General features: G+C 36.5%; 1 protein-coding gene across 1 annotated transcript in view; it reads left to right on the forward strand.

The window, feature by feature from the left end:
- Nucleotides 1-12,625, forward strand: part of RAD50 (RAD50 double strand break repair protein) — a 93,180-nt gene that overhangs the window by 20,749 nt on the left and 59,806 nt on the right. The window contains exons 6-11 of the mRNA XM_039252564.1: nucleotides 5,308-5,436; nucleotides 6,133-6,298; nucleotides 8,598-8,791; nucleotides 10,087-10,293; nucleotides 11,322-11,504; nucleotides 12,240-12,397. Of these exons, the coding sequence (XP_039108495.1) occupies nucleotides 5,308-5,436; nucleotides 6,133-6,298; nucleotides 8,598-8,791; nucleotides 10,087-10,293; nucleotides 11,322-11,504; nucleotides 12,240-12,397 (1,037 nt within the window). The remainder of the gene's footprint in view (nucleotides 1-5,307; nucleotides 5,437-6,132; nucleotides 6,299-8,597; nucleotides 8,792-10,086; nucleotides 10,294-11,321; nucleotides 11,505-12,239; nucleotides 12,398-12,625) is intronic.

The following is a 12,625-nucleotide window of genomic DNA, read 5'->3' on the forward strand; positions in this document are numbered from 1 at the left end:
CCAAAATCAAGAGTTGGGCGTTCTATCAACTGAGCCACCCAGGCACCCCTGTTTCTTGGGAGTTTTTTGATTACTGATTTAACTTCTTTGCTGGTAATCAATCTGTTAAAATCTTCTGTTTCTTTCTGTTACAGTTTTAGTAGATTATATTTCTCTAGTAGTTTATCCATTTCTTCTAGGTTTTCCAATTTGTAGGCAAATAATTTTTCATAATATTCTCTTATAATTGTTTGTATTTCTGTGGTGTTATTTCTCCTCCTTTCTTAATGATTTTGTTTATTTCTGTTCCCCCCTCTTTTTTTTTTTTTAAAATGAGTCTGGCTAAGGCCTTACCATTTTTGTTGAAATTTTCAGCGAACCAGCTCCTGGTTTTAATTGATCTGTTCTGTTGTTTTTTTTAGTTTCCATGTCATTTATTTCTGCTCTGATCTTTATTATTTCCCTCCTTCTGCTGTTTTTGGGACTTATTTGCTCTTCCTCTTGGGGTTGGGGTGGCCTTGAAGAATAAAATAACCTCCGAGTGATTTAGATCTAGACTAACCAGTCAAAGGTATAACCTCACTTATTGATCCAAAATACTTGATCAACAGAACAAGTTACCCTAGGAATAATAGCACAATCCTATTTTAGAGTCTATATCAACAGTAGGGTTTATGACCTTGAATTTGGAACAGGACATCCTGATGGTGCAGTAGCTATCAAAGGTTCATTTCTTCAAGATTAAAGCCCTATGTGATCTGAGTTCAGACCAGATCAATCCATGTCAGTGTCTATTAAACAGTTTCTACCAGTACAAAAGGACAAGAGAAATGAGGCCTACTTTACCAAAGCTCCTTCAACCCAATAGATAATACAATCTCTGTCTAAACAGTTTACCTATCTATATTGCCTGGGGGTTCGGGTTTGTTACGGTGACAGAGCCCAATAATTACATAAAATTTAAACCTTTATAATCAGAGGTTCAACTCCTCTCCCTAACAATATGTTTATAATCAACATTCTCTTCATTAATTATTCCTATCCTCATTGCTGTAGCTTTCCTAATATTAGTCGAACATAAGGTTATTAGGATATATACAACTTGGCAAAGGACCAAACAATGTAGGGCCATATAGTCTACTCCAACCTATTGCAGATGCTGTAAAACTCTTCAGCAAAGAGTCCCTCTAATTAGCCTATACCATATGAATTCCTCTACCCATACCATACCCAATCATCAACATAAACCTAGGTGTACTATTGATACTAGCTATGTCAAGCTTTGCTGTAGCTAGTATACACAAATTGAGTATAGTTTACTCAATCCTATAGTCAGGATGAGCCTCAAATTCAACATAAGCTTTAATTGGAGCCCTGTGAGCTCTAGCCCAAACAATTTCATACAAGGTTACATTAACCATTATTCTCCTATCAGTATGGCTAATAAATGGGTCCTTCACACTAGCCACACTAATCACTACCAAGAACACATATGACTAATCCTTCCTGCATAGCCCCTAGCCATAGTATGATTCATCTCGACATTAGCAGAAACCAGTTGCGCTCCATTCGATCTAACAGAAGGGGAATCAGAACTTGTGTCTGGACTCAACGTCAAATATGCAGCAGCCCCCTTCGCCCTGTCTTTCCTAGTGGAATATGCTAACATCATCATAATAAATATTCTCACAACAACTTCCTAAATCCCAAGATACTGTAACACTTTTTATCTTCTTCAAGAGCGTCCTGGTTAGAAAGGTAACAAGCACATGTAGGGCAGAAAAAAAAAAACCTGTAAGAGCTCTGAGGAGTAAGAAAGAGAATTTCTGTCTGATATGGCCAGAGAAGATTACATAGGACTGAATTTGATTTAATTTATTGGCTGTAAATGGGTAAGTAATTAGAGATGTAGGGACAGTAAAAAGCAATCTGTTTTTGAACACTATCAGGAAATCCATAAAGTTGAAATGGAGCATTTGTATAGGAAAGAATGTCAAGGTGGGGAAGAAGTAATACCTGGTCTTGACTGAGTGGTGCAGGATTATGATTAAGGCTGTAGCAAATGGTGAGGTATTTGTATTGTTTTCTTTATTTGTGTTTAATTTTGACTAGTTCTCCATGGGTTTAATTTCATTCTCCATATCCTCATAGCCTAGTCCAGTGCCTGGCACATAGTAGGTGATTTAGTAAATAATTATTAGGTGGTTGATTTCCAAAGTTGGGGTTTGTTTGTTTTAGTTCTGACATACAGGGTTTCTTCCTTTCATGGAACTAAGTATAAAGTTTAGGTCATATCACCTTCCCAGGAGCAATCCAGAAGACCACTTCACTTCAGTACTGCGTTCATGCTTTCTCATTTTTATAGATTCCCTCTGTCTTTAGGAATTCTCTTATAAACTATTTTATTCTCATCCCACCACATTTTATCCTGACCTTGGCCCACCTAGGCCTATTTTCCTTTCTTGCCTTCTGTGGAAATTGTTTGACAGATTTGTTTTCAAGTTTAGAAACACCCTCTGGCCTGCTTATTTATTATTTTGCACAGAAGTACATGGTTCTTATATACCTGATGACCCAACTTCCTTGTTCTTTTGTCTCATTTCACACTAACACCTAAACTTTAAATACTCTGCTATATTTTTTGTCGTCTTTATCTTTGTCTTAGCTTCTTTTACTAGGTGGTGTGCTCTGGGGATAAAGCCTGGTTTTGTGCTCTGGGGACTAAACAGAAACACAGATACCATAACAGCGTAAACTACCCTGGAATTAAATTTTAAAAAACCACAGGCTTCTTGGCATCCCTGGGTAGCTCAGTCCAGCGTCCAACTTGGGCTCAGGTTATGATCTCGCGGTTTGTCGGTTTGAGCCCCATATTGGACTCTGTGCTGACAGCTCAGAGCCTGGAACCTTAATCAGATTCTGTGTGTCCCCCCCTCTCTCTGTCTCTTCCGTGTTTACACTTGTCTGTCTCTCTCAAAAATAAACATTTAAAAATAATAATAAAAATAAAAAGAACTACAGATTTCAAAGAAGGGATATTCAGAATCTGCTGGACTGGCTGGATTTAAGGAATGAAGCTTGCTAGAGTTGTCACAATATATCCAAACCCAGAAAAAGTTAATGTCCCCAAGAGGCAGTAATAGAAGCCAAGAAGTTTCTGAGTAGAGTACCATGGCTGAGATGTTAATATTCATTGCTTTTAAGAATCAATCCATTTCTTTTTGTTAAACTGCTCAAAAGATACTTTCTGAACACAGATTTTTTTTTCATAGGCCATATGAGTGGTCCATTCATTGAGGGTCTGCTATATGCCAGTCACTGACCAGAGTGCTTTAAAATGCCTTATGTGAACCCCATAGTAATTCTGTGAGGTTTTATAGGCAAGAAAACTGAAGCACAGGTGTTCACATTGCAACTACGGTGTGGAACCAGGATTAGAGTCCAAACCTCTGTGAATCCTAAGCCCATACTTTTTTTAAGTCAGATTTACTGAAGTATAATGTACATCTGTCAGTCTTTTTTCTTTTAGCCTTTATAGTAGATGCATGGTTATATATCTCTGTTTTTTTTATTATGGTTTTATTTTACATTTTCCTAGTGTTTATGGATGTTAAGTATCTCTTTAAGTGTTTCTTCACCATACGAATATCTTCTTTGGCTAGGTGTCTATTCAGATATTTTGCCTATTTTGAATGGGATTTTTGCCTTATTACTTGGCTGTGAGAGTTCTTTTTATTCTGGATGCAAGCCCTTATCATATATATACTTTGCAAATAGTGTATTTTATTAACTGCTTTTCCAAGGACAACAATTTAAAATTTTTTTTTAATGTTTTATTTATCTCTGAGAGAGAGATGGAGGGGGGCAGCATGAGCTGGGGAGGGTCAGAGAGAGAGGAAGACACAGAATCCGAAGCAGGCTCCAGGCTCTGAGCTAGCTGCCAGCACAGAACCCGATGCAGGGCTCGAACCCACAAACCATGAGATCATGACCTGAGCTGAAGTTGGATGCTTAACCGACTGAGCCACCCAGGTGCCCCAAGGGCAACAGGTTTTAATTTTGATGAAGTTCAGTTTTTCTCTTACAGTTTTTTTGTTTCCTGTTTAGTAAATCTTTGACCCCAAATTGCATAGATTTTCTTTTGTATTTTCTTCTTGAAGTTCGGTAGTTTGAAGTCTTACATTTATGTTCCATTTTGGGTTAATTTTTGAATATGGTGCAAAGTAAGGTTGAGATTTACCTTGTCCCAGCACCCAGAGCCTACAGTGTTAACTATTACACCACGCTGCCTCCAGTCTTACCTCCCATCATTAAGTATGTGCCTTCATGCACATAGAGTCCTCCAGGTCTCCTACTTAGCAAGTACTCTCACAGGGGTTAGAGTGAATGGATAACAGCATCTTGTACAATGTCTTCTATATAGTAGTCATTCAGTGTTAGCTATGAATTATTATTGGTAAAATTACTCATTCTTCCATTTAGCTAACATACTAAACATCAATTTCGTGGGGGGGGGATACATTAGTGAACAAAGTTCCTGTTTTACATGCTACTCATTAATCTACAAATCACAAGATAAAATACTACTGTAATTTTATTACATGACATTAAAGTTGAGGGTGCTTTTAGGTGCAACAGTATAAACTTAAAGTTGATATCTCAGCACTCTAATGTTATGTGTTTAAAAAATTAGGCTCTAAAAATATCTTACAAGAGGAATTGGTCAGCTTTGGACTTGTACAGACAAATGTTACAAGAGTATTCCCAGCACCAGTCGAAGGAGAGAACACACTGAGCCTGGTTACACCTATTCCTAGGAGATTAGGCAACCAGCTGTCCTTGGAAGCAGGCCAGTGAGCTCATTTATCACACTTCACTTGTTCACAGTTCTCTGTGCTTAAACAGCCTTTGAATCAAAACAGAGTTTTCCATGTAAATTTTGCCTTCAGACTCTGAATGCACTGGGGACTCACCATGAGTTACTAGCCAACTCACTAATTCTGTTTATTTTTTAAATAAACTAAATAGTTAGCCTATTAAAGTTTTTATAATGTACTTTACATAATGTGACTATACCCAATGAATGAATGACTTTTAGGGGAGGTGTTGAGGGCAAGGCATTTTACTAGTTTTTTTTAACTAGCTCTGAGGAGTTGGACAAGTTACTTAATGTCTCTGCTCCTCAGTTTCTTTGTGTCTTCTATAATTTATAGCACTGCTAGCATTAAATGAGAGAGATCACTTTTACTAAGTGCCTAGCCCAGGACATCTTATTTCTTTTAATCCATTTGCATTATAAACTAGTGAAATTTATGTATTTATTTTCAGAATAGTCTAAAAGAAATTGAACAAAATCTTTCTAAAATAATGAGACTTGACAATGAAATTAAAGCCTTGGAGAGCCGAAAAAAGCAGATGGAAAAAGATAATAGTGAACTGGAACAGAAGATGGAAAAGGTTTGTGGTGGTAGAATTTTGTTCTCCAAAATTTTGAGATTATTTAATTAACCTCAGTTGAATCCATTATGCCAGTCATATTTTGGAAAATATACAAATTTTGATGTTTGTGTTATTTCCATGTATATGTTAAAAAGGAGGATATTGAGGGGGTTACTGGGTGGCTCAGTCCATTGAGCGTCTGACTTTGGCTCAGGTCATGATCTTGCAGTTCATGGGTTCAAGCCCCACGTCAGGCACTGTGCTTAACAGCACAGAGCCTGGAGCCTGCTTCAGATTCTGTGTCTCCCTCTCACTCTGCTGCTCCCCGGCTTGTGTGCTCACTCTGTCTCTCTCTCTCTCTCAAAAATAAACAAACATGAAAAAAAATTTTTAATTTTTTTTTTTTAATGTTTATTTCTGAAGGAGAGAGACAGTGTGAGCAGGGGAGGGTCAGAGAGAGAGGGAGACACAGAATCGGAAGCAGGCTCCAGGCTCTGAGCTAGCTGTCAGCACAGAGCCCAATGCGAGGCTTGAACCCACGAACAGTGAGATCATGACCTGAGCCAAAGTCGGACACTTAACCGACTGAGCCACCCAGGCGCCCCAAAAAAAATTTTTAAAAGACACTGATTAAGTTTTAGTTCATATTTTGTACCTCAAGGTAATAACTTCTTATATTTATTCATTGAAGCTCTTTATTATGGTTCTACACAGGTTTTTCAAGGGACTGATGAGCAACTAAATGATTTATATCACAATCACCAGAGAACAGTAAGGGAAAAAGAAAGGAAACTGATAGACTGTCAGCGCGAACTGGAAAAGTTAAATAAAGAATCAAGACTTCTCAATCAGGAAAAATCAGAACTTCTTGTTGAACAGGGTAGGACAAAATGTTAACAGGTCTTTTCCTGTTACAGTATTAAACATTTTGCATGAATAATGAATCTCTAGGAAATTATGTTAAGTGAAAAAAGCCAATCTCAAAAGATATATAGTATGTTTCCATTTATGTAACATTTTTGAAATGTCAGATTTTTGTTTTTTTTATTTTTTTGTTTTTTAAACTTTTTAATTTATTTTGAGAGACAAAGCAAGTAGGGGAGGGGCAGAGAGAGAGAATGAGAGAATCCCAAGCGGGCTACACACTGTCAGCACAGAGCCCAGTATGGAACTTGATCCCACGAACCATGAGATCATGACCTGAGCTGAGATCATGAGATGAACACTTAACTGACTGAGCCACCCAAGCACCCCTATTATTATTATTATTTTAAGTTCATTTTGAGAGAGAGAGAGCGCATGTGTGCATGTTTGAGCAGGGTAGGGGCAGAGAGACAGGGAAAGAGAATCCCAAACAGGCTCTACCCTCATTGTGGACTCCCGTGCAGAGCTTGATCTCATGACTATGAGATTGTGACCTGAGCCGAAGTCAGGAGTCAGTCAGTTAACCTACAGAGCCATCCAGGTGCCCCAAAATGTCAAAATTTTAGAAGTAGAATACAGATTAGTGGTTACCAGGGTTACTGAGTAGGAGAAGGGGCCGGAGGAAGGTTAGTATCATTATGATTATAGAAGTACAAGAGGGATTATTGTGATATTGGAGATGTTGGATACGTTCACTGTCTTGGTGGCTATGTGAATTTACACAGTTAATTGTATAGAACTTAGTACACACAAATAGATAAAAGTAACACTGGGGAAATATGAATAAAGCTGATGGATTATGTCAGTGTCAGTATCCTGACTGTGAAATAGTATTGTAGTATTGCAAAATATTACTAAAGAAAACATTGTTTTTCTACTCAAAACAATTCGACACCAGTGTGTGCATTTTTCCACACCAAGCAATTCTCCAGTTCTCAGAGGACAAGATTTCATTCTGATGCTAATTGTCTGGAGTTAGGGCATTCCCCAACAAGTCCCAAAAGACTGTCTCACTAACTCAGATACCAGTTGTAAATCCCAAGCTGACTGTCAACTATAATTTTGATCAGTTGGCTGGAAATTAGGGGTCCCCACAACCCCTTTCTGAGGTCCAATAATTTGCTATAACAGTTCATAGAACTTAGGGAAACACTTAGTATTACCAGTTCATTATAAAGGATACCACTCAGGAATAGTCAAATGGAAGAAATGCATAAGGCAGGGTATGGAGAAGGGGCCTTTAGCTTCCATGTGCTCTGTGTGTGCAGCACGCACACATGAACAGGCACCTTAATGTGTTTGCCAACCTGAAAGCTCTTTGAATGCTGTCATTTAGGGTTTTTATGGAAGTTGCATTATATAGGCATGGTTGAATAAATCATTTTAGTCATTGGTGATTGAACTCAATCTTAAGCAGCTCTCCAGAGTTGGGGATAGGAGTACTGAAAGTTCCTACTCGCTAATCACATAGTAGTTTCCTTTGACAACCAGCTCGTATCCTCTAAGAGTCACCTCATTGGAATAAACTCAGGTATGGATGAATAGGATTTGAAATGAGTAACAAAAGGTGCTCCTTTCTCCTTTATCACTTAGAAATTCTAAAAGTTTTAGGTGCCTTGTGCCAGGAACCAGGGACAAAGACCAAATATGTATTTCTTTTATATATATATATATGTACGTATATTTATATATATATAATATCTTATATATTCTTATTATTTCTTATATATATATAAATTTCTTTTATATATATATATAAAAGAAATACATATTTGGTCTTTGTCCCTGGTTCCTGGCACAAGGCACCTAAAATACACATATATATATACATATGTGTGTGTGTGTATATATATATACATTTTTTAAAATGTTTTTTAAACATTTTAAAAATGTTTATTTACTTTTGACAGAGAGAAAGAGCACACACAAGCTGAGGAAGGACAGAGATAGAGAGGGAGACACAGACTCTAAAGCAGGCTCTGAGCTGTCAGCATAGTGCCCAATGTAGGGCTTGAACCCACAAATGATGAAATCATGACCTGAGCCCAAATCAGATGCTTAACCAACTGAGCTACCCAGGTGCCCCAAATATGTGCCTTTTATTATGCACAGTACCACAGTTATGAATAGGGGGAACTGAGCAAAGGATATAGGACATTTTGATGTTTTTTATAACTGAAATATGAATATACAATTATTTTAATTTTTAAAAAAATCAGTAGAAAAAAGAGTTATAATGATTGTGTTTTTTAAAGGTCGTCTACAGCTGCAAGCAGATCGCCATCAAGAACATATCCGAGCTAGAGATTCATTAATTCAGTCTTTGGCAACACATCTAGAATTGGATGGTTTTGAGCGTGGACCATTCAGTGAAAGACATATTAAAAATTTTCACAAACTTGTGAAAGAGAGGCAAGAAAGAGAAACAGAAATTGCCAACCAACTGATGGTAAATGTTGTTATATTCTTTTGTTTGTATGAGATTCTCTAGTTAAAATGTTTTAGGAGTGCCTAGGGTGGCTCATCTGTTGAGTGTCCAACTCTTGGTTTCAGCTCAGGTCCTAATATCGTGGGATCGATCCCATGTCTGTCTTGTTCCATGCTGTCACCAGAGACTGCTTGGGATTTTCCCTCTTTCTGCCCCTCCACTGCCTCCATGCTTTGTCTCTGTCAGAATAAATAAATAAACTTAAAAAAAAGAAGAACTTTTAAAAATTGGTGTTAATTTTTGGATGGACTTCAATTTGTCATATTTTTCAATTAGTGTTAGGACAGAATCTATATGAGATTGAAAGAACCTTTATGGAAACCACTTTTCTAAAGTTTATAAGTATAAAAATATGAAGAAGATACAGACTTATAGTTAAATTTTATTTATTTTTTTTTAAAGTTTATTTATTTATTTTGTGAGTGACCATGAGCAGGGAAGGGGCAGAGAGAGAGAGGAAGACAGAATCCCAAGCAGACCCCACACGAGCACAGAGCCCATTGTGGGACTTGAGTTCAGGAACCATGAGATCATGACCTGAGCTGAAGTTGGACACTTAATCGACTGAGCCACCTAGGTGCCCCTAAATTTGATTTTAAGTAAAATTTCTTTTTCTTTTTTCCCATTTTTATTGAGAAATAATGAACATATATCACTGTATAAGTTCAAGTCATGTGGCCTGATGGACTGACTTACACATATTGTGAAATGGTTACCACAATAGGCTCAGTTAATATCCATTTTCTCATATAGGTAGAATAAAAGAAAAGAAAACGAGTATTTTCTTTGTGATGAAAACTGTTAGGATCTCCTCCCTTAATAACTTTCCTTTATACCCTATGGCAACATTAGCTGTATTCATGGTGTACCTTACATCCCTAGTATTTACTTAAAACTGGAAATTTTTACCTTTTGACCACCTTGCTCTAATTCTCCCTCTTTCCATCCTCCACCTCTGGTGACCACAAATCTGATCTCTTTTTCTGAGTTTGGGTTTTTTTGGGGGGGATTGTTTTTAGACAAAACTGTAAATGAGATCGTACAGTATTTATCTTCCAGAATTTCTTTTTAAAGATATTCGTAAAGAAAAAGTTTGCAAATAGCTAATGATTATCTTAAGATGATGGTCGTTAGATTTTTTGTACTTTTTAAATTTTCTTTAGTGTGCATATGTTAATTTTGCATTCAAGAAACTTTATTAATAAGTTATTCAGTGAAAAAAATTGTTAATGCTCGTTTTTCTCATGTGTATTTAGAATGACTTTGCAGAAAAAGAGACTCTGAAACAAAAACAGATAGATGAGATAAGGGATAAGAAAACTGGACTGGGAAGAATAATTGAGCTAAAATCAGAAATCCTAAGTAAGAAGCAGACTGAGCTGAGAAATGTGAAGTATGAATTACAGCAGTTGGAAGGATCTTCGGACAGGATTCTTGAACTGGACCAGGAACTCTCAAAAGCTGTAAGATATTATTTGAGTAACCTAATAATTTTAAGGTGTAGGACATTTAGAATCTTGCATTCTGAAGTAGTTCATCTATTACTAATCCTAAGATAAGAGCATTTCAATAAAAATGTCCACCTTGTCTAGGAATCTCATGTAAAATGAAAAAAAAATGAATATTATAATCACACCAACTCTATGATTTAGGCACTGGGTGGACTGAAAATTAGAATCACCTAGGAATCTTTTTAAAAACACATATGCTTAGACCTTATCTCAGACCTTCCTAATCAGAATCTCTAGGGTGGAGAATGGAAAGGCCACTCAAACAAACAAACAAACAAAAAAAAAACAGGTGATTCTTATGAGTATTTTGTTTAAGAACCACTTAGCTAAGCTAAAGTAATTTCCCTCTAGGTTCTACACACTGTAGATTTTATATGATTATTGCCATGTTGTCAGTTTTTATAAGGTCGATATTTTCTTAGCTCATCTCTTCTTTTTTATGAATTTCCAAATTTTCATCTTCATTTCTAATCTGTTCCCTTCCTTCACATCTCTGCCACCAAAGTAGGCATTCTAAAGTTTGGCTAATCTCCCTCTCAGATCCCATCTTGATAATTTAAGTAAACATTTCTGTTTGCATACATTTTTGTCATTTTAGCAGTTTGTCACAATATTGCCTTGTGATGAGGAATCACTGGTCAGGAACTATATCACACTGTTTTACAGTTTATAAATGCCAGTCCTTGTAGTGAGTTGCACTGGTACTTGATAAATACTTAATTGCTGATTAAAGAATTACTAAACTATATACTTAGATGTATTTCTCTCGGTTTTACACTAAATTCTCAGGTTTTCCTCTTTGATCTTTCCAGGTTTATTTACTAGTTCTCTACCATTATAACATAGTAAGGCAACTTTGTAAGATTTTCCTTAAAAATCTTATTTCTTAAGCTTTTTCTCTTGTTGGATAAAAGCAAACAATCGTTTTGTCATTATTTTAACATGAATATATAAATCTGTGCATTTGAATTTTTGATAAGGAACGTGAGTTAAGCAAAGCTGAGAAAAACAGCAATGTAGAAACTCTAAAAACAGAAGTAATAAGCCTTCAAGGTGAGAAAGCAGACCTAGACAGGACACTGCGTAAATTGGACCAAGAGATGGAACAGATAAACCATCATACAACAACACGTACCCAGATGGAGATGCTGACCAGAGACAAAGTATGACCTTGCTTTTTGTTCAAATTATACTTTCTGGTATTTGAAATAACTATGGAATATTTAGTTCATACTGGCATTGTATTTTTTGAGTTAAGTGAGCTTAATATTCTATAAAATATACTTTGGAGCTTAAAAACTTTTTTGTAATTATAAAAATTAATATAGAAGTACATATACACATGCACATGGCTGTTAATTTTTATCATATATCATACAGAAGTTTTTTTTGTTTGTTTTAATGTTTATTTATTTATGAGAGAGAGAGAGAGAGAGACACCACAACAGGGGGAGAAGCAAAGAGAGGGAGACACAGAATCCAAAACAGGCTCCAGGCTCTAAGCTCTCAGCACAGGGCCAGTGTGGCACGCAAACTCTGAACGGTGAGATCGTGACCTGAGCTGAGGTCAGACATTTAACTGACTAAGCCACCCAGGCGCCCCTCATACAGAAGTTTTAATTTCATGTTTTCAAACTTGTTATTTTTTTCTCTTATGGCACAGAAGGTAATCCCCACTGTAAGACTTTAAGAAATTTTGTATTCTTTATTTTTAGTATTTTTTTAAGCCTAGAAGAACTTTAATCAGTCTAGAATTTATTTTTATTCTTAGGGACACCTAGCTGGCTCACTTGGTAGAGCATGTGACTCTTGATCTTAGAGTTGTGAGTTAAAATTGGTGTTCTTCATGTAATGTGGAGATCTTGGACTTCCATTTAAAAAAATTTTTTTTTCTATAGGCTGACAAAGATGAACAAATCAGAAAAATAAAATCTCGACACAGTGATGAATTAACTTCATTGTTAGGGTATTTTCCCAACAAAAAGCAGCTTGAAGACTGGCTTCATAGTAAATCAAAAGAAATTAATCAGACCAGGGACAGACTTGCCAAATTGAAGTAAGTATTTGCAACATTTAGAAATGTAATACAGATCTCTTATTTCATGCTTTTATTTTGCATTGTTTTGTTTTATCATTTATTGTCACTTCCTGATCTCAGCTCAGGTCTTGATCTCTCAACTGATGAGATTGAGCCCCACATCAGATCCCTGCTAACAGTGCGGAGCCTGCTTGGGATTCTTTCTCTCCCTCTCTGCCCCTTCTGAGCTCATGCCTGCCGTCTCTC

The sequence above is a fragment of the Hyaena hyaena genome, unplaced genomic scaffold (genome assembly GCF_003009895.1).
Source record: "Hyaena hyaena isolate Hyena2069 unplaced genomic scaffold, ASM300989v1 scaffold_425, whole genome shotgun sequence".
NCBI classification, from domain to species: domain Eukaryota; kingdom Metazoa; phylum Chordata; class Mammalia; order Carnivora; family Hyaenidae; genus Hyaena; species Hyaena hyaena.